This window comes from Nematostella vectensis, chromosome 8 (assembly GCF_932526225.1).
Source record: "Nematostella vectensis chromosome 8, jaNemVect1.1, whole genome shotgun sequence".
NCBI lineage: Eukaryota > Metazoa > Cnidaria > Anthozoa > Actiniaria > Edwardsiidae > Nematostella > Nematostella vectensis.
The window spans coordinates 3,159,316-3,187,311 of record NC_064041.1 but is presented as its reverse complement, the minus strand read 5'-3'; the positions used below and the strand labels follow the sequence as shown (position 1 = coordinate 3,187,311).

At 46.0% G+C, this 27,996-nt stretch overlaps 2 protein-coding genes across 3 annotated transcripts; both read left to right on the top strand.

The window, feature by feature from the left end:
- The first annotated feature begins 892 nt into the window (after window positions 1-892).
- On the top strand, window positions 893-27,996 carry LOC116614740. Of its 2 annotated transcripts, none has more exons than XM_032376085.2 (13): window positions 893-1,006; window positions 3,362-3,507; window positions 3,894-3,971; window positions 11,059-11,274; window positions 12,542-12,696; window positions 13,247-13,432; window positions 13,992-14,196; window positions 15,127-15,278; window positions 15,658-15,771; window positions 24,363-24,521; window positions 24,837-24,983; window positions 26,504-26,656; window positions 27,661-27,996. In XM_032376085.2, the coding sequence occupies exons 2-13, from the start codon at window positions 3,363-3,365 to the stop codon at window positions 27,874-27,876; spliced, it is 1,926 nt and encodes a 641-aa protein (XP_032231976.1). In that variant the 5' UTR covers window positions 893-1,006; window position 3,362; the 3' UTR covers window positions 27,877-27,996. The 2 variants fall into 2 exon arrangements, with proteins under 2 accessions (XP_032231976.1, XP_048587530.1); XM_048731573.1 differs by lacking the exon at window positions 893-1,006 and adding an exon at window positions 1,850-1,945.
- LOC116614741 lies at window positions 15,789-20,630 on the top strand. Its single transcript, XM_032376087.2, has one exon. It carries the CDS (start codon window positions 16,788-16,790, stop codon window positions 18,237-18,239), a length of 1,452 nt encoding a protein of 483 aa, XP_032231978.2. The 5' UTR covers window positions 15,789-16,787; the 3' UTR covers window positions 18,240-20,630.

The following is a 27,996-nucleotide window of genomic DNA, read 5'->3' as shown; positions in this document are numbered from 1 at the left end:
GCAAACAATGACCGAAGCCATGTCCTTCTCACTTTAGGGGTCAACTGGTTAATGGTTAAAATGCCAGGTAAACATTAGGGTTCAAGAAGCAAATTTCTTTGCTTTGTTCAAACAACAACAAAGTATATCATGGTTACCTGTTGCAGAATTAATAATTGCCCAATCAAACATTAACCACTTAAACTTGAGATATCTCATACGGCGACAGACTGTTTGTGAAACATGCACCTCAGTTATGATAATATATAAAAGGATCAAGTTGATGTAATAATATATTGAAATAATGTTATGTTTCACCAAAAATTCCACGATAGTATTGAAAAGTAGTTCTTAATACAAAAGATGTAACAGATATAACTTTAACCGTTTGACGTTTTATAACAAAACAGACTGGCTGAAGTAATCCGCTGACAATGTTAAGAGGTCGTTACAAGAGAAAATTTCCCCCACCAAAGAAAGAGGGACGGGAGAGAGAGACAAGACAAGCAACTTAATTTCACTTACCCCGCTATCCCTTTCTTCCTCTTCCATTGGTGGGGGAAATTTTCCCTTCAAGGACTAAACCCCTTCCTGCCCCACAATTACCCTTAAAAACCACACACAAGGCTAATATAGTTATGTAACTAGCTTTATTGAGGAAACAGTGAAGACACAACTCCAAATAATATTTTATATTCCCGAAGGATCACGAGGGACTGATTATAATCCTGGTTCGCCTGTTAAAAAACCGAGAACTTTTTGTTATTGCCACAAAAATAAAAACACAAAGAAATATTCATTCTTGATATGCAACAGCAGCTGATACTATTTCTGCTCATGGAACCTATCGTCGTAAGGTGTTGCAGCTTTATGGCTTTACGATTTCGCATAATACGCGTACCGTCACGGCGTCTTAATTATTCAAAAAATGACGTAACTCTCAATCAGCGATTGCGGTCATAAAGTTGGGAGAAGACAAAAGAGCTCACAGATCGCTTTGAGCGCGAAGACAGAGTGACTTTCTCAGGTAAGAAATGAAAAGACACCCTGAGATATATGTTGGAATATTTTTTTTATATCACTGTTGCTTGCATTGAATTGCCAAGCGTCTGTCAGCCTTTTTCTGTCACTCCGTTGAATTGCTCCGTCCAGTAAATTGTAATCTTTTTTTTATAAATTATGGCGATTCCCGAAAAAAAAAAACAGCACCAGAGACAAGTGTCTAGTTTCAAGTGTGCCTTTTATCATTTAGATATTCTTGTATGCCACTCGAAGTATGAGAATTTTAAGAAGAGAACGCCTTCAACACCCCATTACATTTTTTTATTTAGCATTTTATATTGTTTAATAATTTTACAATCTCTCTACAAATTCAACTGTTTTCATAAGCATTTTTGTTTTTCTGTTTGTCTATCTAAACAAAAAACTTTGTTTGGTCTATTTACAAGCCAAATCAGGTACAAGGAAGAAGAATGATTTCTAGTCAAAAGTCAAACAGCCTGTCTGTCAGTCGCCATTTTTTGTCATCCTTGCAAAGTACCAAGTTTGTGTTTGACAGAGGCCTTTAAAATATGAATTAGGTTGAATAATTTTCCTTCAGAGTTTGTGGAAATGCTTATCGCACAGAGGTTAAATTGATTGTTGAGTTTAACTGCTGTCAAGAAAATCAGTTTGTTCAAAGCGTTCAGTTCCATTTATCCATTAGACTATATTAAAATATTGCGAAAGGTTGTTTGTTTGTTTACATATGAACTGTTCTACTTATACTTTACTTTTGATAACCTTGGTTCACCGTTTGAGTGCCTTTTTGGAAAGGTCACCCGTTAAATACCTGGCAAAACGGGTAATTACTCTTACGAAGATTACCCTTATCACCTGTTCAAGTCTATATGGCCTTTCAAATTTGATCTACTTAAAATGGTTTGCTTAATATTTTCTTCCATCAAAAGGACATGCAACATTAAAGGTATTGCATTGAAGGTACTACACTTCCCTGGTATTATTTTAGTCTGCAGCCAATATTGTAGCGGCCTTACCTAGTGAGCTAATCCGATGATGGGCTTTCATCGTGTTTTTCGTTTGTTTGCTATTGCATGTCACGTTAAGTTATGCGCATCGCAAGTATTTTCATTGTATTACATTGTTTTTGTACATGTTGTCGTCCGTTATCGTTCTCACGCGCCAGCCTCCGCTGACCGCCAATTGCCGGATTAGCTCGCTAGTGGCAATTAAGTTATTTAAAGTTAAAGTTAAGGCATTTGTATAAAAAAAACAACACTGCTGAAAGGGCCGGAAATTTCTAAGTGATTTTAAATTATTTTTCTATATATTACTATGTGACGTTGATCGAGGCCAAAATATACGTGCCTGGGGTTTGCGTTTCCCCTTTACATCGCCATAAGTTTCCGTCATTTATTATTCAACATGGTTGTCAGGTAATTTTCTCAGCATTTGCAGACAAATTTTAGGTTGTGATTTCTTTTGCGCGCACGCAAAACGCAGTCGAGAATGTACGTTGTTTTTGAAAGTAATATCTTTATTCGCATACAAGATCTGTGTTTTACATGGGTTTATTTTTATAAGGGATACTTTTGAGACACGAAACTATCCGTCATATGTAGAAAACGTGTCGTTTTAAAGGACTGGTACCCAGGAATCTTAGTTTCTTTTCAGAGACTTTCTCCATTGACCAAAGATGGTCACAGTCACTGATTTTCTCTTCTGATTACAAGTCATAAAGTTTACGAAGCACCTGCGGTACGACAATCTTTTGACAAGAATCATGCAGATTTTCCAAATAAGGAATATATTAGTCTACTTATATAGAAGTGACCGCGTTTGGCAAAAACGACAATTTTTGGCTAAATTTCCTTGATATGCATTTTTTTTTACCGTATCAGAAATTTGATTACTTTAAGCAAGAGAATAAACTCTTTTGGTTTAAGATAAAAGTGTTGCCCGCAAAAACACAAAACGATATTTTCGCCCCTTCGCAGGCGTGTCTAAACGTTAGAAAACAGGGAATGAACCTGTTTCTGAGCTTCGCGGGCTCATGTGGTGAACAAAACTCAATGTGAGGGGGGAGGAGACGGTACCACATGCATTAAGCTCCTTGCGCTGCGCACTCGTCAAATCGCCACAGAATCCCTGTCGGACTTGTTTCTTTTCTGGTGCTTACTTGGCATTGGAAATGCCTGCGGAGGGACATGACGCTTTTAAATAAGCTCATCTACCGCCGCGGGTTACGACAAATGGGTTGTCGAGTGCAATCTTATTTGAAATAGGTGTATATTCTACTTCTGTCTTACAGCCTTACCATCCTCCTGTAAGTATGCTCCAGAGTAGAAAAATAAAGTTTTGTTGCTGTTATTGTTGTTCGTAGAATGGCGACAGTCGCGCGTATCGCGGTATTCCTGTGTTTAATCGTCTTGCTCCAGGTGATTGGCCCTGCCCACTTTGCCACAATTTCAAACATCAACAAACGAGACATCAGTGAAGATGACGATGAGGACATTGATGACAATGAGGGTGAGAGAAGCTCTTTGGTTCATTTATTTGCTCATCCATTCAATTATCATCATTATTATTGTCATTATAATTATTATTCTTATCATTATCGTTATCATTATCGTTATCGCTATCGTTATCGTTTGTTGTTGTTGTTGTTGTTGTTATCATTGCTTTAAGGCCAGTGATTAAATTATGAATATTTAGCTTTTAAATTTCAATTGTCTTCTGCCGCCATCGCCGTTCGCGTTGCGGTCGTCGTTGCTTAAATTCCTACTAATTACTAGACGGCATCCATCTACATTATAGGCATTCACAGTATATGATTGTTTCTTTTATTCAAAGAAGCCCTGGGAGGTAATTTAAGTTAGTGAAAGTCACCATACTCACATAGTACATGGTTACAGGATCTGCGAGTGAGCAGAAAGATTTTGCACTGGAGCCACAAAGACCAGTCATTCAAGGCCAGTCAAAGCGGGGAATTGGTGAGGGACTTAAAATATCATTTTACTTTAATTCAGCATTGCCATACAACGCGCGTTAGAGGGGCCGCCTTAAACACGAGCGCGCGCTATAAAAGGGATAGCTCCGCCTCCTTTTTCGTAAGCTTTAGCGCAAGTCGTCGTCATTCACAGCTAGACTTTATTGAGTTCAGACCTCTGAAAGTGCCAGAACATAGCAAAAAGTAAATCCGTACGACTTCCTACGACAACTTTAAGGTTACTTCAAAACCTATCTAATCCAATCCTCCGTTATTTTTCGTTTTGTGCTAAGAAAAGGCTAATAAATAGACTGTGTTTACTTCAATGGTGAGTTTTTGGCCAATTTTGAACTCTATTATAGCCTTATGGCTTCTCTCTACAGAGCTTACCACTCAGTAAAGTCAAATGACGAATGACGGTATGCCTAAGGCAAGTCCCTTTTTTTATTGTGCGTTCGTGTTTAACGGAAGTAAACGAATTAAAACCAATGAGGATGACTAATGAAAGACAATCATAAGTCGCACTATAACAATTTGTCTTGGTGGCCACGGTAGCGCACATCACACTATAACACTTTGTATTGGTGGCCACGGTAGCGCGCGTCTCACTATATATACTTTGTATTGGGGCCACGGTAGCGCGCGTTACACTACAACACTTTGTATTGGTGGCCACCGTAGCGCGCGCCGCACTATAACACTTTGTATTGGTGGCCACGGTAGCGCGCGTCGCACTATAACACTTTGTGTTGGTGGCCACGGTAGCGCGCGTCGCACTAAAACACTTTGTATTGGTGGCCACGGTAGCGCGCGTCGCACTATAACACTTTGTATTGGTGGCCACGGTAGCGCGCGTCGCACTATAACACTTTGTATTGGTGGCCACGGTAACGCGCCTCGCACTATAACACTTTGTATTGGTGGCCACGGTAGCGCGCGTCGCACTATAATACTTTGTATTAGTGGCCACGGTAGCGCGCGTTACACTAAAACACATTGTCTTGGTGGCCACGGTAGCGCGCGTCGCACTAAAACACTTTGTGTTGGTGGCCACGGTAGCGCGCGTCGCACTATAACACTTTGTATTGGTGGCCACGGTAGCGCGCTTCGCACTATAGCACTTTGTATTGGTGGCCACGGTAGCGCACATCACACTATAACACTTTGTATTGGTGGCCACGGTAGCGCGCGTCACACTATAACACTTTGTATTGGTGGCCACGGTGGCGCACGTCGCACTATAACACTTTGTCTTGGTGGCCACGGTAGCGCGCGTCGCACTAAACAATTTGTATTGGTAGCCACGGTAGCGCGCGTCGCACTATAACACTTTGTGTTGGTGGCCACGGTAGCGCGCGTCGCACTAAAACACTTTGTATTGGTGGCTACGGTAGCGCGCGTTACACTAAATCACTTTGTATTGGTGGCCACGGTAGCGCGCGTCGCACTATAACACTTTGTGTTGGTGGCCACGGTAGCGCGCGTCGCACTAAAACACTTTGTCTTGGTGGCCACGGTAGCGCGCGTCGCACTATAACACTTTGTCTTGGTGGCCACGGTAGCGCACGTCACACTATAACACTTTGTGTTGGTGGCCACGGTAGCGCGCGTCGCACTATAACACTTTGTATTGGTGGCCACGGTAGCGCGCTTCGCACTATAGCACTTTGTATTGGTGGCCACGGTAGCGCGCGTCGCACTATAACAATTTGTCTTGGTGGCCACGGTAGCGCACATCACACTATAACACTTTGTATTGGTGGCCACGGTAGCGCGCGTCTCACTATATATACTTTGTATTGGGGCCACGGTAGCGCGCGTTACACTACAACACTTTGTATTGGTGGCCACCGTAGCGCGCGTCGCACTATATATACTTTGTATTGGTGGCCACGGTAGCGCGCGTTACACTATAACACTTTGTGTTGGTGGCCACGGTAGCGCGCGTTACACTATAACACTTTGTGTTGGTGGCCACGGTAACGCGCGTCACACTATAACACTTTTGTATTGGTGGCCACGGTAGCGCGCGTTACACTAAAACACTTTGTATTGGTGGCCACGGTAGCGCGCGTCGCACTATAACACTTTGTGTTGGTGGCCACGGTAGCGCGCGTCGCACTAAAACACTTTGTCTTGGTGGCCACGGTAGCGCGTGTCGCACTATAACTTTTTGTATTGGTGGCCACGGTAGCGCGCGTCGCACTATAACACTTTGTATTTGTGGCCACGGTAGCGCGCGTCGCACTATAACACTTTGTGTTTGTGGCCACGGTAGCGCGCGTCGCACTATAACACTTTGTATTTGTGGCCACGGTAGCGCACGTCACACTATAGCACTTTGTGTTGGTGGCCACGGTAGCGCGCGTCGCACTATAACAATTTGTCTTGGTGGCCACGGTAGCGCACATCACACTATAACACTTTGTGTTGGTGGCCACGGTAGCGCGCGTCGCACTATAACACTTTGTATTGGTGGCCACGGTAGCGCGCTTCGCACTATAGCACTTTGTATTGGTGGCCACGGTAGCGCGCGTCGCACTATAACAATTTGTCTTGGTGGCCACGGTAGCGCACATCACACTATAACACTTTGTATTGGTGGCCACGGTAGCGCGCGTCTCACTATATATACTTTGTATTGGGGCCACGGTAGCGCGCGTTACACTACAACACTTTGTATTGGTGGCCACCGTAGCGCGCGTCGCACTATATATACTTTGTATTGGTGGCCACGGTAGCGCGCGTTACACTATAACACTTTGTGTTGGTGGCCACGGTAGCGCGCGTTACACTATAACACTTTGTGTTGGTGGCCACGGTAACGCGCGTCACACTATAACACTTTGTATTAGTGGCCACGGCAGCGCGCGTTACACTAAAACACTTTGTCTTGGTGGCCACGGTAGCGCGCGTCGCACTAAAACACTTTGTATTGGTGGCCACGGTGGCGCACGTCACACTATAACACTTTGTCTTGGTGGCCACGGTAGCGAACGTCACACTATAACACTTTGTATTGGTGGCCACGGTGGCGCGCGTCGCACTATAACACTTTGTCTTGGTGGCCACGATAGCGCGCGTCGCACTAAAACACTTTGTATTGGTAGCCACGGTAGCGCGCGTCGCACTATATATACTTTGTATTGGGGCCACGGTAGCGCGCGTTACACTACAACACTTTGTATTAGTGGCCACGGTAGCGCGCGTTACACTAAAACACATTGTCTTGGTGGCCACGGTAGCGCGCGTCGCACTAAAACACTTTGTGTTGGTGGCCACGGTAGCGCGCGTCGCACTATAACACTTTGTATTGGTGGCCACGGTAGCGCGCTTCGCACTATAGCACTTTGTATTGGTGGCCACGGTAGCGCACATCACACTATAACACTTTGTATTGGTGGCCACGGTAGCGCGCGTCACACTATAACACTTTGTATTGGTGGCCACGGTGGCGCACGTCGCACTATAACACTTTGTCTTGGTGGCCACGGTAGCGCGCGTCGCACTAAACAATTTGTATTGGTAGCCACGGTAGCGCGCGTCGCACTATAACACTTTGTGTTGGTGGCCACGGTAGCGCGCGTCGCACTAAAACACTTTGTATTGGTGGCTACGGTAGCGCGCGTTACACTAAATCACTTTGTATTGGTGGCCACGGTAGCGCGCGTCGCACTATAACACTTTGTGTTGGTGGCCACGGTAGCGCGCGTCGCACTAAAACACTTTGTCTTGGTGGCCACGGTAGCGCGCGTCGCACTATAACACTTTGTCTTGGTGGCCACGGTAGCGCACGTCACACTATAACACTTTGTGTTGGTGGCCACGGTAGCGCGCGTCGCACTATAACACTTTGTATTGGTGGCCACGGTAGCGCGCTTCGCACTATAGCACTTTGTATTGGTGGCCACGGTAGCGCGCGTCGCACTATAACAATTTGTCTTGGTGGCCACGGTAGCGCACATCACACTATAACACTTTGTATTGGTGGCCACGGTAGCGCGCGTCTCACTATATATACTTTGTATTGGGGCCACGGTAGCGCGCGTTACACTACAACACTTTGTATTGGTGGCCACCGTAGCGCGCGTCGCACTATATATACTTTGTATTGGTGGCCACGGTAGCGCGCGTTACACTATAACACTTTGTGTTGGTGGCCACGGTAGCGCGCGTTACACTATAACACTTTGTGTTGGTGGCCACGGTAACGCGCGTCACACTATAACACTTTGTATTGGTGGCCTGGGTAGCGCGCGTCACACTATAACACCTTGTATTGGTGGCCACGGTAGCGCGCGTCTCACTATAGCACTTTGTATTGTTGGCCACGGTAGCGCGCGTCACACTTTAACACTTTGTATTGGTGGCCACGGTAGCGCGCGCCACACTATAACACTTTTGTATTGGTGGCCACGGTAGCGCGCGTTACACTAAAACACTTTGTATTGGTGGCCACGGTAGCGCGCGTCGCACTATAACACTTTGTGTTGGTGGCCACGGTAGCGCGCGTCGCACTAAAACACTTTGTCTTGGTGGCCACGGTAGCGCGTGTCGCACTATAACTTTTTGTATTGGTGGCCACGGTAGCGCGCGTCGCACTATAACACTTTGTATTTGTGGCCACGGTAGCGCGCGTCGCACTATAACACTTTGTGTTTGTGGCCACGGTAGCGCGCGTCGCACTATAACACTTTGTATTTGTGGCCACGGTAGCGCACGTCACACTATAGCACTTTGTGTTGGTGGCCACGGTAGCGCGCGTCGCACTATAACAATTTGTCTTGGTGGCCACGGTAGCGCACATCACACTATAACACTTTGTGTTGGTGGCCACGGTAGCGCGCGTCGCACTATAACACTTTGTATTGGTGGCCACGGTAGCGCGCTTCGCACTATAGCACTTTGTATTGGTGGCCACGGTAGCGCGCGTCGCACTATAACAATTTGTCTTGGTGGCCACGGTAGCGCACATCACACTATAACACTTTGTATTGGTGGCCACGGTAGCGCGCGTCTCACTATATATACTTTGTATTGGGGCCACGGTAGCGCGCGTTACACTACAACACTTTGTATTGGTGGCCACCGTAGCGCGCGTCGCACTATATATACTTTGTATTGGTGGCCACGGTAGCGCGCGTTACACTATAACACTTTGTGTTGGTGGCCACGGTAGCGCGCGTTACACTATAACACTTTGTGTTGGTGGCCACGGTAACGCGCGTCACACTATAACACTTTGTATTAGTGGCCACGGCAGCGCGCGTTACACTAAAACACTTTGTCTTGGTGGCCACGGTAGCGCGCGTCGCACTAAAACACTTTGTATTGGTGGCCACGGTGGCGCACGTCACACTATAACACTTTGTCTTGGTGGCCACGGTAGCGAACGTCACACTATAACACTTTGTATTGGTGGCCACGGTGGCGCGCGTCGCACTATAACACTTTGTCTTGGTGGCCACGATAGCGCGCGTCGCACTAAAACACTTTGTATTGGTAGCCACGGTAGCGCGCGTCGCACTATATATACTTTGTATTGGGGCCACGGTAGCGCGCGTTACACTACAACACTTTGTATTGGTGGCCACGGTAGCGCGCGTCGCACTATAACAATTTGTCTTGGTGGCCACGGTAGCGCACATCACACTATAACACTTTGTATTGGTGGCCACGGTAGCGCGCGTCACACTATAACACTTTGTATTGGTGGCCACGGTGGCGCACGTCGCACTATAACACTTTGTCTTGGTGGCCACGGTAGCGCGCGTCGCACTAAAACACTTTGTATTGGTAGCCACGGTAGCGCGCGTCGCACTATAACACTTTGTGTTGGTGGCCACGGTAGCGCGCGTCGCACTAAAACACTTTGTATTGGTGGCTACGGTAGCGCGCGTTACACTAAATCACTTTGTATTGGTGGCCACGGTAGCGCGCGTCGCACTATAACACTTTGTGTTGGTGGCCACGGTAGCGCGCGTCGCACTAAAACACTTTGTCTTGGTGGCCACGGTAGCGCGCGTCGCACTATAACACTTTGTCTTGGTGGCCACGGTAGCGCACGTCACACTATAACACTTTGTGTTGGTGGCCACGGTAGCGCGCGTCGCACTATAACACTTTGTATTGGTGGCCACGGTAGCGCGCTTCGCACTATAGCACTTTGTATTGGTGGCCACGGTAGCGCGCGTCGCACTATAACAATTTGTCTTGGTGGCCACGGTAGCGCACATCACACTATAACACTTTGTATTGGTGGCCACGGTTGCGCGCGTCTCACTATATATACTTTGTATTGGGGCCACGGTAGCGCGCGTTACACTACAACACTTTGTATTGGTGGCCACGGTAGCGCGCGTCGCACTATATATACTTTGTATTGGTGGCCACGGTAGCGCGCGTTACACTATAACACTTTGTGTTGGTGGCCACGGTAGCGCGCGTTACACTATAACACTTTGTGTTGGTGGCCACTGTAACGCGCGTCACACTATAACACTTTGTATTGGTGGCCTAGGTAGCGCGCGTCACACTATAACACCTTCTATTGGTGGCCACGTTAGCGCGCGTCTCACTATAGCACTTTGTATTGTTGGCCACGGTAGCGCGCGTCACACTTTAACACTTTGTATTGGTGGCCACGGTAGCGCGCGCCACACTATAACACTTTTGTATTGGTGGCCACGGTAGCGCGCGTCATACTATAACACTGTATTGGGGCCACGGAAGCGCACGTCTCACTAAAACACTTTGTATTGGTGGCCACGGTAGCGCGTGTAACACCATAACACTTTGTATTGGTGGCCACGGTAGCGCGTGTCACACTATAACACCTTGTATTGGTGGCCACGATAGTGCGCGTTACACTATAACACTTTGTATTGGTGGCCACGGTAGCGCACGTCTCACTATAACACTTTGTATCGTTGGCCACCGTAGCGCGTGTCTCACTATAACACTTTGTATTGGTGGCCACGGTAGCGCGTGTCACACTATAACACCCGTCACTTTATATCGACATCGTTTCACTATTTTTTTGAAAATCAAACAGTGATTTGCATGTGACATTCTTATTGATATTCTGATAGGTTTTTTTAAGTTTGCGTCCAAGCTTTTCGGTGGAATGGCGAAGGCCGGGAAAGCTTTGAACATTATCACTTCCGGGGCATCGTTGTTTCAGGCAGTGTTTCATGCCATTAGCAAATGCTGTCACACAAAGGCTTGCGACTACAGAAACGAGTTTTTGACCCTGAAGACGCAAGTGGAAGCGCTTACCAACCAAACCGACACAATGGCTTTAAGGGGTGAGTAGAACTCAATGGGTTAGCGGAGCGGGGGACGGGTAGCTGGTGTAGGGTTTCAACGGGGTTTGTGATGGACGGCTGGAAGAACCATGGGGCGAATTAAATAATTAGCAATGGGAATAAATTCGAAATCGTAATGTTGTAAAGATAGATATTACTTTATGGCTGGTGAGTGCGTACGATTTTTATTGTTGAGTTGTGATGAAATCAAACGAACGAGCGAGTGCATTAAAATTTTACAAGCGAACCAACCATGAAGTAATTTGTTTATTATATGTATACTGAGATTTAGAAACTAGAAAAAGATAAACATAGACTGAAACGGCAATCATTTATTATACATGTATTATTATGCCAATAAAAATCGACCGAAACAAAACAAAACAACGAGTGAATAAAAACTGTACAAAGCACTTTCCATGCTGTATTTTGTTTATTATATACATACTGAGAAATTTATAATAAGCTTATTACATAACATTTTATTAGACTTGGCTGCAGAGGCTCCGAGGTTTTTGCTGTTCGACGGTTCAGTTGAAGACAGACAGAAACTTACATTGAAATGAATCTGTCTCGCTAATGTCACGCACGAGACTGTAGCTCATGTAACACAAGTAGTGCACTTTTTAATCTCTGAAGCTATGGTAAACAAGTTACGTAAAATTCGATATGATTTTCTTCACTAGTGAAAAACATCGTATCTGGCATCTAATTGGTGGTACGATATTTTTCACTAGTGAATAAAATCGTACGACCAATCAGGAGCGGTCTTACTGGTGAAGGGACGATTTTTATCCTATGAAATTTTGGTGCGTAAATCTCAGTATGTATATAATAAAAGGACTTTCCAGCGTATGAAGATGACATCATAAGCACTTCGAGATGTTAAGCAGCCTGTATTGTAGTACAAGGTTTATTTTCAGGAGAGAAATCCATTCTAGCCAAATAAAGTTTCCAAACCTATCGCAGGCCTCGTAAGATTGGGGGTATAGCTACATCCCTTGGTCATTTTCTTGTAATGTTTAAAAGATTCGTGGGGCACATGCCTCCAGTGCCCCCATCCCCTGCTACGGCCCTGGTTAGTAAAGGTGAGATGTAGGGTGTTTAGCTGAAAATAAGTGTGACGTCTCCACAGAACACAGAAAGATATTTGAGACTTGCTGCTTTTTGTTAGTAAATTCTATATTTCCTTGGTCAAAAGCGCGTCTATGGTTAGAAAAAAAAATTTGACTTGAATTACGTCTTATTTACCATCTTTTTGTTTCAGTCGAGAACTCTCAAATCTATATTAGAAAAAGCCTTGACATATTCGGCGATTCCATCGACACAATCAACAGAATTGGAGAGGCGCAACTTGAGTTCTTGGAGAGTTTATCACCGGGAGTCAGGACTGCACTTAACACTGCAGGAAAGGAGGCGCAGGTGACGTGTTTCTTGGTTGCCCAAGGCAACAGGGGTGGATCTAGGAGTGGGCCGAGACCCCCCCCCCACACACACACACACTATTTTCAGACGTTTGCCATAAAAATAACACATATTAACCATTTAGCCAAAAATTGTCGTTTTTCCCAGACGCGGTCACTTCCATATAAGGAAACTAATATATTCCTTATTTGGAAAACCTGCACGATTCTTGTCATTTTTAGGACTGCCGTACCGCAGGTGCTTCGTAAACTTTGTGAATTGTATTCAGAAGAGAAAAACAGTGACTGTGACCATATTTAGTCAATGGAGAAAGTTTCTGAAAAGAAACTAAAATTCCTCGGGTACCAGACCCCTAAAACGACAACGGTTTCTTCATATGTATAAGGAAATCTACGGAAGACCAATGAATCCGTCCCCCACCCTCTTTCCTGAAACCCTTGCTCCCCACTTTCTGGAATTTCTGGATCGGCGCCTGGACAAGTCTATTGTCATTGCCTATAAGATTCATGTAAATACTGTAAAAGAGATTTTACCTCCATTTTCTCAGAAATATATTGACAGAATGAAGGCTGCTCAAGGAGAAGTCAAGTACCTGGAGGTTGCCAAGTACTACAGTTCAGCCATGGACACCGCAGTGAGCATCGGAGTACCTTTGATTTCTACCCTTATGCCCGCTGCAGACGCTTTGACCGGTTACTCCAAGAAGAAAACAACAGCAGTCAAAACGAACAAGGTACTATAGATAACACTAAGAAACCACGCGACTTTTTGGGTGGCAGACTCGCGCGCACCGCGGCTTTTGGCGCCAAAATATCTAAAAGTAACTTATCAATGTGGAAGCCAGCTGTTCATGGGTGGTATGGAAAATAGGGGACGAACCATTAATACCATCAATTAGAAAAGTGAAACGGGGGGTGGGAAGGTTTCAGTCGTGCATGTTTTTTTTTTCTTGTCTCCAAGGCGTACATTTTTTTTTTTAAGTCGTTGCATGCATGTTTTTTTTCTTACTGGTTTGGGCTGCATGCATTTTTTCAAAGCTTTTCATCGTGTGTGAATTTGGTTTTTCTTACCCACCCACCCCCTCCCCCGTCACTTTTCTAATGGCCCGTCTGAAAGTAATGGTTCTATTTTCCATAAAGTTTTAATTCTTAGCTTTTAAGAAGTCCAACAAATTTCATCTCGGATCTATATATCTACATTAGGGATATATGCATAATTCAGTTCAAAACTTTCGCTTTTTCAATTTTCCCCTGGATTCATCTGTCTGAATTTTTATTTTATATTTATCTTAGCTTCAAAGACAGAACGCAATAAAATTAAAATCACCCAAAACACCAGCAGATCTTCCAGAGTTTAAGAAAAGCCAAAGAATCGGTTCAGTTAAGGCTCAACTGACAAAAGCCAACACCATGAAAAAAACAAGGATGCAGAAAGCCAAGAGGTTCGCTGGTCGGGTAGGAAAGGGATTCGCCGTAGCTTTTGACTTCTTAACAGCAGGTATTTATGTGGGTGGAACTTGAATTGAAATAATGTACAAAACAATCTTACGTCGCACCCCTGCCGTGCCGAACCCAGTTGTCTGTTTGTGTCGCCCCAATACGACACAGATTCAGGCGTCGACCTTATAGACTGCTTGCGGCCTCTCCTTTGGCGAACGTCATTAAAAGATAAAAATGTCGGTGATGCGCGCCCGGTCCCATACCACCACATGGGGACTTGCGCTAAGAGATCACGTGAGATCACGTGACTTTTTGGGTGACAAACAAGTGCGCTCAGGTTTTTAGCGACAAAATAACAGAACAAAAGCAAAAATCAACTTATTCAGCGCTTACGAAAAAAGCGAGAACGTCTCTTTGTCGGAAAACACTTATTTTTATTCAAATATTATATTTTTTATCGTTCTTTGGCGTGACGAACGCAGTCATTTCTGTGTTTATTTTGGCTTGAATTTGCCACCCAAATGGTCAAGTGATATCTTCACCCAAGTCGCAAGTCATTCGTAAGCAAACCGATAGCCTATGGTGACATAAAGCGCGCAACACGGACATATTTTTCTGTTATTTATACTGACGTTCCCAAAAGGAGCGTCCGCAAGCTAATTGCACAAGGTTGCAAGTGGTCAGAATGAGTCGTGCTCAACAAGGTTGCAAGTGGTCAAATGAGGAGCTTCTGTTGCAAAAATCAATACAGATATGGCACTCATTTGGCACAACGAAAGCTCGACGTTTCAATCAGTGTCAGTTTCAGTTCTAGTTTATTTTAAGCCATACACCTATTTAAAAAAAAATGGTTGTTAGCACAAAGGGCGAATGGAAATTGCCAAATGGAGATTCTACTAGCGAAAGGGGCTTATGGGTTTGTAAAACTGTAAAACTAAACGATGGAAGGAGCATAAAATGGCGGCGTGATTGGCCTTTTTTAACACAGGTTTCAACATCTACACGATGATCAAGGCAGAACAGCAATGTATAGATATGGAGACACAAGCCTTAAAAGCACTCAATAAGATGCGAGAGACCAAGGCGCTTTTTGATGAGGGTGTAAAGAACCTGACGATAGCCGAGGAAGACATCGCAAAGGTGAGAATACCAGACATACACCCCCAGTTATGCAGACAAAATTTCTGAGTGTATAAAAAGGATAGTCCGGTAAATAGACTATAAGCTTGCGCGCGCATTACAATAGAAATCTACCTTAACTACCAGAATGCAGCACAAGCATACACCAAACGAAGGGCGCGCTGCATGGTGGTAGTTTTGGTAAGTTTCCATATCGAGTGCGCGCGCATGCTGGACTATTGAACAACCCCACTTTGTGCTTGCTCAGGATGGGATTAATGTAGCAGCACTTAATGGTCGTATGCAAATTATTAGATTAGAGACTTGCAAAGTACGTAGAAACATATTTGCCAAAAATAAGTTAGGAATGTCTTTTTATGTTGATTCTTTGTCTTTCAAGGCATACAACGAACTGTACACCGGTATGACCGACGAAACGTTCACTACGAATGTTCAGGAGATCCGAGATATGTTGATTCACGTCGCTTCCAAGTCAAATGAGAACGTAGAACTAGTAAGTAGATTGCGAGTAAATCATGTACACTTGCGGGATCCCTCGGTGGTTCAGCTGACAGAGCACTGTTATACCTGTCGATCACACAATCATCACCATCACCATCATCATCATCACCATCATCATCTACGTTTCCCTAATTTGATTATTCTGCATTTAATTTCGGTATGCGCAACGATAGAACGCCAAAGTTACCGTGATACTGCTTGAGGTAGTTTATGAGGGCTTGCTATATTCGCGTTTGAGGTTTATTTTGATTGAGCTACACACGAGACGTTTTAAAATTCGAAAACAGTTCCGCGTGTTTTTTGTTGTGTTCCTATATCCGCGAAAGGAACTGAATAAATTATCACTTAACGGAACGGTTGTTCTGTTTAGAGGTGAAGAATCGGAACGCTGATGGCACGCTTCGGAACAAAAGGACTTGTTTGTACAATGAAGAACAAAATGTTCCCTTTTCGAAGTCCACAAAGGAACTGTTGGTCCTAATTGATGCAATTAGGAACAACAGTTCCTTTTTTGACGCGTTCCCAATTGAGGACCACCACTCAAAAAGAACAAAAGTTCCTGTTTGCTACGGTTAATAGACTTAAAAGGGAACGCCTGTTCCTAAGTGGTTAAAAGTATCGGAACAGTGGGACCGATTTGGCCTAAATGGTGCCGTTTCTTTGCGAAAAGGAACAACAAAAGGGCCACAATGGACCGAAGTGGGGTGTTCCCTTTTTCGAAAACATGAACAAAAGTTCCGCATCTATGGTTTTGTTTCTCAATCTCAAAAGATATGATCTTTCAAAGCGATGCCTAGACTCGCACAAGCTGTGCAAAAGCAAGGGCATGCCGAGGCTTGCTTGGGCATGCCATTTTGGTTCATCGTGCCCAACCAATAGACTGCTGCCACTATTTCGAGGCTGTCGCGTGGCAGTGATTGATTGGCTCTTTTCACTTATTTGATAGCATTAAACATGCGGTACGCCGCATACGTTTCTCATTCTCGCATTAACCGTTGCTGACAAGAGATGGTAAAGCAGGGTAATGTGATAAACTGGTCGCTTCTTCCAAATGCTGCGAAGAAACCAAAAAGAATGCACTTAGAAGAAGACGAAAATGACGGGCTGTTTCACTGCCCTGTACCAGACTGCCATAACGATGGGTTTGGAACTCAAAGAGGGTGTAGAAAACACGTCAAGAAAAAGCACCCATGGTTTTATTACTTTGATGAGAAACCCAGCGACTCAGACATCGAAGCTTCCCGAAGCCAAATGGAAAAGGAGAAGGGGCAACGACGTTCAAGTAATGGCGTCCCATCGTTTGACATGTCTTGCACGTTTGCTGAGCAATTTACCGCGTGGCTCAAGGGCAGTGGTGGGGGCTGCAAAAGTGATCGACAAGCGCAGCAACTGGTTAGCAAATGCTTGAAGTTTCTGAAATTTTGCAGCGAGGACGAAGATCATCTCACATTAGATATTGTGGACTTTTGCTTGTGTTCGCCTAATCTACTTTTCAAATTTGCCGATTCAATGCAGAGCGAGTGGCAGTTGGGTCATGCCGGTCGAATCGGATACCTGGACGCCATTGCAGAACTAGTGACCTACAGGAAAGTAAACGGAGTATCGGAAGCGGTGCTTAGAGGGCTGTCTACGACGGACACATACTTGAAAAAGGTGCGTAAGACCGTCTCAAAAATGATGCGACTACAGTGGACTAGCGATTTAGACATCGATGTGCTAGAGGCCAAAGGGCACTGGGCAACCATGGACGAGCTCCTTGGTGTGGTGTCTCGCTACTTGCCCCGCTACGAGGCCGTGCTGAGAACGTGCAAGGACACGCCCGACAGGGCGTCTCCGTTTGATCTGTCGTTTGCCACTAAATTTCTCGCCGTTTATCTGTTTATCCAAGTCAAGGGCTCGCGGCCAATGACGTATCAGTATCTGACTGTGGACATGGTGCGCACTGCCAAGACTAACGGAGGTTTTGTCGACCAGAAAATGTTCAAAACAGCGGGCAAGTACGGCTTCGACTCGCTCCTTCTGACCGACACAAACATGAGTGTGCTCGAGGGATACATAACCTACATTCGCCCGCTACTCCAACCCAAGTGTGAGTACGTCCTAGTTACGAGAAACGGGGGTCAGCACAACAAGCTCGGTGAGCTGATGAGCAAACTTGTGTTTGAAGCGACTGGCAAGTATGTTCACCCCACACGATACCGACAAATCGTCGAGACGTCTAGCTGCAAAGTGCTAAAAAGTGCCGATCAAAGCGCCATCTCTGAAGATCAGAAGCACAGCTCGAACGTCGCCAAAGTGCACTATCGCAAGCAGCGTTCACGCGAAGTCGCCACAAAGGCGCGCGAATGCCTCGAAAAACTACACGGCGACAGTGGCACCAAGCTGGACAAAGAGGTTCTAACGAGGCTCTCCGACCTTTCAAACTCTTCAGAGGATCAAGACGACTGCACGAAGTCGTGATCTTCAACGGACGAAGTTCAAGAAATCTCCACACCGCCAGCAGCGAGAATGAAGCCTTCAGCCCGAAAACTACCGGCAAAGCAGAAGCGCGAAGACGTTTTTTTGATGACAGAACTGTGCCCGGCTCGCAGAAAATCGCTCCTATTTACGCCCGAAGAGGACAAGTATCTTAAAGTTGGTCTCAAAAGATACGGGTTCGGACAGTGGACTTCGATCTTAAGAGACCCCGACTTCCATTTCCAAAAAGGGAGGAGCCCCAACTCGTTGCTCAATCGAGCAAACAGAAAATACGGCACTATGGATAACCACTTAGTGGACAGGAAAGGCTAGGTGGGACATGATGTACTTACAGTCATTCTTTTTTTGGCGTTTCGACATGTTTCTTTGTATTTAGTAAAACTGAATGTATCACGCCACAAGATCGGACTAACAAGCGTCTTACAAAGTGTGCATTACGAATACCCTTAATTGTATTTGTGTAGGTAAAATACCTTTAATCTCTTAAGTAATCTTGACAATTGGTATCATTACGTAGCGTTGTGCGTATATGAAGGCACTTTATGGCGACTTTGTTATACAGAGTATCAGGAAGAATATCACGTTTACAGAATATTAAAAAGATTAAATTTGGCTGAGAAAACCGTTCAGTCTTGTTTGCCCTTTGTCTGTCGGTTGCGGTTTACGAAACTTGAGTCGGTTGCGTCGTCCCTTGGGTGTCTGGGTGAGGGAACGGCGCTTGGCCGGTGTAGTGAATGCCATCAATTCTATCCCTGGTGATTCCCATCTGTTTGGTTTTGGGCTCCATGATGGGGTCTTTGGTATCTAAAAAAGCGTGAAAGGCTCGAATAATTTGATCAGCAAAAAGGTAACAAAAACACATGTTTACCTCTGGCATATCGTCACTTGAGCCTTGGCGAGGAGGGGTGTGTGTCTGGGATGGACATCCGCTGTCTCGAACCAAAGAATCTTGGTCTCTGTCTGCCTCATCGTCGCAGCTTGGTAGCGGATCCCATAAGTTTAGCTACAAATGCGCACATCGTTGGTCGAGGAGCCCCCAGCTGATTCACGCCTTCCGTCTTTCCCCAATCGCCGTCTCGCAAGCCAGAGTTCGAGTGTTGGTATGCTGACTTTTGAGCTTGTCGCTAACAAGTTGCACAAACGCTTTAGCGCTTTTCAACGCCTCGTTCTCCGAGATTGATTGCAATCTCGACGAACATCGGTGCAGCTCAGTCTCAGTCGCTCGCACCCAATGGCTCTCGAATGCCGCTCTTGCCATGACTTTCCTTTTCTCAGCCTCAGACTTCTGGTGATCCTCTCTAATCCGGCCTAGTTCCACGATTATTTCCTCGGGCGTTGCATCTTCGGGGTCTTCCGGTAATAATTCCAGAAAGTTGTGTGGAACTCCCAGATCCACCAGCCTTTACTTCGGCTTTTCAGCATTTTAGATTTACGGGCCTTGTTTAGTTGCTGGTGCAAACTCCTCTCTCCTTTCATCTTCTCTAGTAAAATGTTGAGCTGTCGCTTTCGCATGCTGAAAGGCCGGCAGTTGCGATACTCAGCTTGTTGAACGTCTCTGCGTCACTGCCAGAATAGTTATCCTCGTCTCCATCTAAAAAGGTAATCTGGCATGCAACCCAGTAGGAAATCGCAGGATATATTTGCTTCCCCGGCGTAGAAACTTGAGATGCAACGACCGTCTCCTCGTCATCTCGCCCTGACTCTTCGTTTGCTGCCTGCAAAAAAAAACCCAAAAGTATATTTAAAGAAAGTAAATAGCGAAAAAATATCTTTATATAGTTTTCACAATCTTACCTCTTCAGACATTTTAGCTTGCTTCAGCTTAGACGTGCTTATGGCAGAGAAGAAAAATGAGACTTCTTTAAGTTTCGCCAGCGCTGTATCGCATTCTTCTCTTTTTAAACAAATCCACGACCACGCGTTTTCTATTTCATCTACCCTCCAGATGCATTTAAATGATATGACAGAACAGAGGTTCTGTATTGGTCCGACGAGGTGGCATTTGGCCGCATCCCGTATGAGCTTGCTGTTGAGCTGAGAGCACGGCTTACTCATAGTGAATGAACTGATTCTTGCCTTTTTCTGTCTCTTTATATAGAGTAGCCACATTGCGTAATCATTGGGTAGTTTCAGTAATGCCATTGTAAGACGGTTGTTTGTTCATTTTCAATAGGGAACACAAAGATGATTACGTAACTCAGTAGAAATAAAACAAAAGTATGCATTTCTCACAACAACATGCGTGAAACAACACCCGCTATGATTCTACTTACAAACTAACACAAGAGTAATAAATTCGATCAGTTCCCGCTATACCCGTCAAACCCGGAATACCCGGTGTATTCAGAACAAAGTTGAACGATTTCTAAATCGTAAGAAACTTACAGTTACTAACAATGTCATAGAATTGTTGAATGGTACTCGCCTGAGTAGAGTAGGCCGGTACTTGCCTGAGTAGAGAACGCCGGTATTTGCTTGAGTAGAGTAGGCCGGTACTCGCCTGAGTAGAGTAGGCCGGTACTCGCCTGAGTAGAGTGGGCCGGTACTCGCCTGAGTAGAGTGGGCCGGTACTTGCTTGAGTAGAGAACGCCGGTATTTGCTTGAGTAGAGTAGGCCGGTACTCGCTTGAGTAGAGTAGGCCAGTACTCGCCTGAGTAGAGTGGGCCGGTACTCGCCTGAGTAGAGTAGGCCAGTACTCGCCTGAGTAGAGTGGGCCAGTACTCGCCTGAGTAGAGTAGGCCGGTACTCGCCTGAGTAGAGTGGGCCGGTACTCGCCTGAGTAGAGTGGGCCGGTACTCGCCTGAGTAGAGTGGGCCGGTACTCGCCTGAGTAGAGTGGGCCGGTACTCGCCTGAGTAGAGTGGGCCGGAACTCGCCTGAGAAGAGTGGGCCGGTACTCGCCTGAGTAGAGTAGGCCGGTACTCGCCTGAGTAGAGTAGGCCGGTACTCGCCTGAGTAGAGTAGGCCGGTACTCGCCTGAGTAGAGTAGGCCTGTATTCGCCTGAGTAGAGTAGGCCGGTATTCGCCTGAGTAGAGTAGGCCGGTACTCGCCTGAGTAGAGAAGTAGGCCGGTATTCGCCTGAGTAGAGTAGGCCGGTACTCGCCTGAGTAGAGCAGGCCGTTATTCTCCTGAGTAGAGTGGGCCGGTACTCGCCTGAGTAGAGTGGGCCGGTACTCGCCTGAGTAGAGTGGGCCGGTACTCACCTGAGTAGAGTGGGCCGGTACTCGCCTGAGTAGAGTAGGCCAGTACTCGCCTGAGTAGAGTAGGCCGGTACTCACCTGAGTAGAGTAGGCCAGTACTCGCCTGAGTAGAGTAGGCCAGTACTTGCCTGAGTAGAGTAGGCCGGTACTCACCTGAGTAGAGTAGGCCGGTACTCGCCTGAGTAGAGTGGGTTGGTACTCGCCTGAGTAGAGCAGGCCGTTATTCGCCTGAGTAGAGTGGACCGGTACTCGCCTCAGTAGAGTAGGCCGGTACTCGCCTGAGTAGAGTGTGCCGGTACTCGCCTTAGTAGAGTAGGCCGGTACTCGCCTGAGTAGAGTAGTAGGCCGGTATTCGCCTGAGTAGGGTAGGCCGGTACTCGCCTGAGTAGAGTAGTAGGCCGGTACTCGCCTGAGTAGAGTAGGCCGGTACTCGCCTGAGTAGAGTAGGCCGGTACTCGCCTGAGTAGAGTGGGCTGGTACTCGCCTGAGTAGAGTGGTCGGTACTCGCCTCAGTAGAGTAGTCGGTACTCGCCTCAGTAGAGTAGGCCGGTACTCGCCTCAGTAGAGTAGGCCGGTACTCGCCTGAGTAGAGTGGGCCGGTACTCGCCTGAGTAGAGTGGGCGGGTACTTGCCTGAGTAGAGTAGTCGGTACTCGCCTGAGTAGAGTAGTCGGTACTCGCCTGAGTAGAGTAGGCCGGTACTCGCCTGAGTAGAGTAGTAGGCCGGTACTCGCCTGAGTAGAGTAGTAGGCCGGTACCCGCCTGAGTAGAGTAGGCCGGTACTCGCCTGAGTAGAGTGGGCCGGTACTCGCCTGAGTAGAGTGGGCCTGTACTCGCCTGAGTAGAGTAGTCGGTACTCGCCTGAGTAGAGTAGTCGGTACTCGCCTGAGTAGAGTAGGCCGGTACTCGCCTGAGTAGAGTAGTAGGCCGGTGCTCGCCTGAGTAGAGTAGTAGGCCGGTACTCGCCTGAGTAGAGTAGGCCGGTACTCGCCTGAGTAGAGTGGGCCGGTACTCGCCTGAGTAGAGTAGTCGGTACTCGCCTGAGTAGAGTAGTCGGTACTCGCCTGAGTAGAGTAGGCCGGTACTCGCCTGAGTAGAGTAGTAGGCCGGTACTCGCCTGAGTAGAGTAGTAGGCCGGTACTCGCGTGAGTAGAGTAGGCCGGTACTCGCCTGAGTAGAGTGGGCCGGTACTCGCCTGAGTAGAGTGGTCGGTACTCGCCTCAGTAGAGTAGTCGGTACTCGCCTCAGTAGAGTAGGCCGGTACTCGCCTCAGTAGAGTAGGCCGGTACTCGCCTGAGTAGAGTGGGCCGGTACTCGCCTGAGTAGAGTTGGCCGGTACTCGCCTCAGTAGAGTAGTCGGTACTCGCCTCAGTAGAGTAGGCCGGTACTCGCCTGAGTAGAGTGGGCCGGTACTCGCCTTAGTAGAATAGGCCGGTACTTGCCTGAGTAGAGTAGTAGGCCGGTATTCGCCTGAGTAGAGTAGGCCGGTACTCGCCTGAGTAGAGTAGTAGGCCGGTACTCGCCTGAGTAGAGTAGGCCGGTACTCGCCTAAGTAGAGTAGGCCGGTACTCGCCTGAGTAGAGTGGGCCGGTACTCGCCTGAGTAGAGTGGTCGGTACTCGCCTCAGTAGAGTAGTCGGTACTCGCCTCAGTAGAGTAGACCGGTACTTGCCTCAGTAGAGTAGGCCGGTACTCGCCTGAGTAGAGTGGGCCGGTACTCGCCTGAGTAGAGTGGGCCGGTACTCGCCTGAGTAGAGTGGTCGGTACTCGCCTCAGTAGAGTAGTCGGTACTCGCCTCAGTAGAGTAGGCCGGTACTCGCCTGAGTAGAGTGGGCCGGTACTCGCCTGAGTAGAGTTGGCCGGTACTCGCCTCAGTAGAGTAGTCGGTACTCGCCTCAGTAGAGTAGGCCGGTACTCGCTTGAGTAGAGTGGGCCGGTACTCGCCTTAGTAGAATAGGCCGGTACTCGCCTGAGTAGAGTAGTAGGCCGGTATTCGCCTGAGTAGAGTAGGCCGGTACTCGCCTGAGTAGAGTAGTAGGCCGGTACTCGCCTGAGTAGAGTAGGCCGGTACTCGCCTAAGTAGAGTAGGCCGGTACTCGCCTGAGTAGAGTGGGCCGGTACTCGCCTGAGTAGAGTGGTCGGTACTCGCCTCAGTAGAGTAGTCGGTACTCGCCTCAGTAGAGTAGACCGGTACTCGCCTCAGTAGAGTAGGCAGGTACTCGCCTGAGTAGAGTGGGCCGGTACTCGCCTGAGTAGAGTAGGCCTGTACTCGCCTGAGTAGAGTAGTCGGTACTCGCCTCAGTAGAGTAGGCCGATACTCGCCTGAGTAGAGTAGTCGGTACTTGCCTGAGTAGAGTGGGCCGGTACTCGCCTGAGTAGAGTAGTCGGTACTCGCCTGAGTAGAGTGGGCCGGTACTCACCTGAGTATAGTAGGCCGGTACTAGCCTGAGTATAGTAGGCCGGTACTAGCCTGAGTAGAGTGGGCCGGTACTCGCCTGAGTAGAGTAGTCGGTACTCGCCTCAGTAGAGTAGGCCGGTACTCGCCTTTGCTCCAAGGGCTTTTTGCCTGGCTCTTATTATTCCCTCCACAAAAATAAAAGAAATTTTGATCAAAGTCATGTTCAGTGATCGGGAATAATTCAAAACGGCTTCTTGAGAAGTCCTCCTTTCTCTTCAACCTGATCACTTTGTACCGACGCTCTGTTAATTCAGCTTTTCAGTTGCAAAGAGGGTGATAAATTTCCCAAATCTAGAGTACACAGAATTTTACGCAGACAGCACATTACACATTATTGTTTAACAATGACAATATGATGATGATGACGACGATGATGACAATGATGATGATGATTTCCAGATCGGAAATACATATATGTTAATTGAAATATATATATTTTTTTGTTTTAGGTTTCCGTAGCAGGAAAACTCCAAACGTTTATGACTGAAGTTAAGAACTCAGAGGCGTCCAGAAATTTGGGGGAACAAGAAACGTACAAGCTCATCAACGACAACCTTTTGGTTCCTCTAAACGACGTCCCGTTCTCATTGACCTGTTACATATCAAAGGTTTGTTTTCTTACAAACTACCCACATCAATTCATCTTTTGTATACGGTAAAACAGTAGAAATTTTGAGTTCGCAATATTAATTTTGATAAAGAGCGAACTCCAAATATCCGATGTGTCTTAGGCTAAGTTCAAACGTTGTAGTGCAAATGAAGATAAAACAATCGACTTGATTAATTAGCAAGCATTTGAATTGAATTCGGCTCTTGGATAATACGACGTTTGAACTTAGCCTGAGTAACTATTAATTTCAACTGAAAAACGCACAACACAAAGACACTTGAAAGACCACTTTTCACTTGTTTTGTATCTCCAGAACAATGCAATCAATGATGTGCTAGACGGGTGCCAGGATGGGGTAAAGTCCCTGGATGAGCTCCTTGAAAAGAATTTTGGCACATCTGGTTTATTAAGCGAGAAGGAAGCTAAGTGTAACCAGAACATCGGGGAATACATCAACCGGGTTTGTAAATTGAAAAAAAGTTGTTTAAAATATAACATGACTCACTTTTGACTTGGTCCCTTGGTACAGCTTGTGTGGTGCAGTGTGTTAGTGTATGTCTCACTGTGCAGGTGGTCCCTAGGTACAGCTTGTATGGTGCAGTTTGTTAGTGCATGGCTCACTGGGTGCAGGTGGTACCTAGGTACAGCTTGTGTGGTGCAGTGTGTTAGAGCATGGCTCACTGTGCAGGTGGTCCCTAGGTACAGCTTGTGTGGTGCAGTGTGTTAGTGTATGGCCCACTGTGCAGGTGGTCCCTAGGTACAACTTGTGTGGTGCAGTGTGTTGGTGCATGACTCACTGTACAGGTGGTCCCTAGGTACAGCTTGTGTGGTGCAGTGTGTTAGTGCATGGCTCACAGTGCAGGTGGTCCCTAGGTACAGCTTGTGTGTAGTGTGTCAGTGCATGGCTCACAGTGCAGGTGGTCCCTAGGTACAGCTTGTGTGATGTAGTGTGTCAGTGCATGGCTCACTGGGCTGGTGGTCCCTAGGTACAGCTTGTGTGGTGCAGTGTGTTAGTGCATGGCTCACAGTGCAGGTGGTCCCTAGGTACAGCTTGTGTGTAGTGTGTTAGTGCATGTCTCACTGTGCAGGTTGTCCCTAGGTACAGCTTGTGTATTCAGGTACAGAATAATGAGAAAACGGGACATAATTAGAGGAGACCCCCTAAAATATCAGGTTTACTTTATTAAAATTATAGTCTAGCCGTGGGATACTCTTTACGTACGCCACAGGTACATTGTATTACCTCCGAGGAGAAAATATTGAGAAAACCGGACATGCTGAGGGGAGACCCTCAAATTTTATGTGTGTGAGGGGAGGGGGGCGACTAAGCTTGCCTTTAAGCATCATCAAGTCAGGAGAAGTGTTGATTTCAAGTCCATTTTCAAGGGGTATATATAGTATTTCATATAGAGGGTTCGGGGGCATACTCCCCAGTGAAATGTTAATCATTATTGTTAAAAGCTAAATAGCAACATTAGAGCTCCTTTCCACCAGAATTCTTATTTGTAAATTTTTTCATACTACCAATCTGAAAAGTTAGTGGGGGAGTGACATGAATGGAAATTCGAAAAACCTAATATTCAAAAGATAAAACAAATAGAAGCGCCAGTCAAATGGAATCATGAAAGTCTAGGCAAGTGGTCCATCGAATTATGTTATTTTAAGGGGGTCTGGGATTCTCCCCAGAAACTTTTGAAATTCCAGACTATTAGGAGGCTCGGAAATTGATCAGATCACCTGTTAAAAAAAAATAAGGCCATCCCCTAAACCCTGTTTAAAATATTGAGGCCCTTCCCCGAATCGGCGCTCAAAAGATGGCAACTCTCCCCCCAAACATAGCAGCCCTCCCCCCGTAAAATTATTACTCATCCATAAGAGGTGTTGAGATATAAATTGATGCTATTATATAAATGAGGATTAACGTTAAGTATACACATTGAAGTTATTGTAATGCCCTCCAAACTGTTTTTCTTTTTTCAGGGTCAGGTTAGGGAATTATGGGCAGCAAAGGCCAAGGCAAAAGACTTAAATGAAATTTGTAAGCTGAACAACAAGAATTACTTAAGCAATGTCTGCCTGAAGAAAAACAATGGCCAAATAGCGAAGCAGATTGCAGAAGACGGTGTTGATCCGGTGAGTAAACTGGTTTCATTTTTTGTCTCATGTATCGTGCCGTAACATGCCTAGCCATCACTTGGCTATGTTGGGCCATCACTTGGCTATGTTGTGCCATCACGTGGCATGTGTTGTATCACGTTTCATCACGTGTCGCGTCTTGTGCCATCACATGTCGTGTGTTGTCCCCTACGGTTGATAACAGTACATACCAGCAAATAGCAGTTTAGATAGTACTTAGATATTGATATAAATATAGATATAGAATATAAAGGTAATTTGAAAAGTGAAATTGCCAAAGCGTATTTAAATATGATTCATTAAATACCTTGATGGTAGCGACCCATCATCAGGGGGCTCTGAAAAAAAGGGGGCACTATAATCTTAAGGCGCCCCGAATCAAAATCCCTCTCTTCCCCTCAGGCACTATAATCTTAAGGAATAATGACAAAAGAAACAAGAGGAACACAATTGGATATTAAGTTTTCCTTAATTTGACAACAAATTTGGATGTGTCAGCATAAGTATTCTCCTCCAAAACACTGGTGATGAATTGAAGACGATGAGTGGTATTTTGGCGTGCTAAATAGCCGTAGCTGGCCTCCGATTATTAGGAGCACGATACAGAAACATTATGAAAATATTGGGGGCACAGCCACGCCCCTACTGGTCATTTCATTGGGAGAACATTGGCACGTGCCCCCAGTGCCCCACTCCCTTTTATGGCCCTGTGCTACGAGCCTAATTTTACGTGGAATAATTTGTTGCATTTAGGTATAATATGAGAGAGCTTTACTAGATTTTTACTCCAGTTCTTGCAAATGACTTTTTTACATAATTTATTCTTGATGTTCTCAAATAAAAGGTTCCAGCCGAAGTTTATTCTGGTGTTATGACTATGGACTGTTGCTTCGTAGCCATGTGAAACGTGATCTGAGTGAATTGGAAGATAGAAGTCAATATACTATGATGTGATGGGATGCTCCCCTTTGAATTCACTTTTATGATTTGTTTAATCACAGGATGCGATTCAGAAGATTATGGACAAGTGTCCAGCGCCTGAGATGAGTCCAAATGACAAAAAAACTATCTGCGAGATAAAAATGATCGGTCAGCCAGTGGAAAAGGTGGCATCGATGTCTATATTTCAGGCTTATCCACTGAGCGCTGTCACAGAAGTTTACAATAATTGCCCAGTAAAACGTAAAGATAAAAAACACAAAAGTCATGGCGAATAATGAAGCAGGAATTAATTTTGTGATTTTTGTGGGAAATATGATAGTTTCGCATTGAATGTTTTCCACCGTTTCTTATCATTTTCTTTGACATCCAAAATAAACGCAATTGAAGCATCTGCA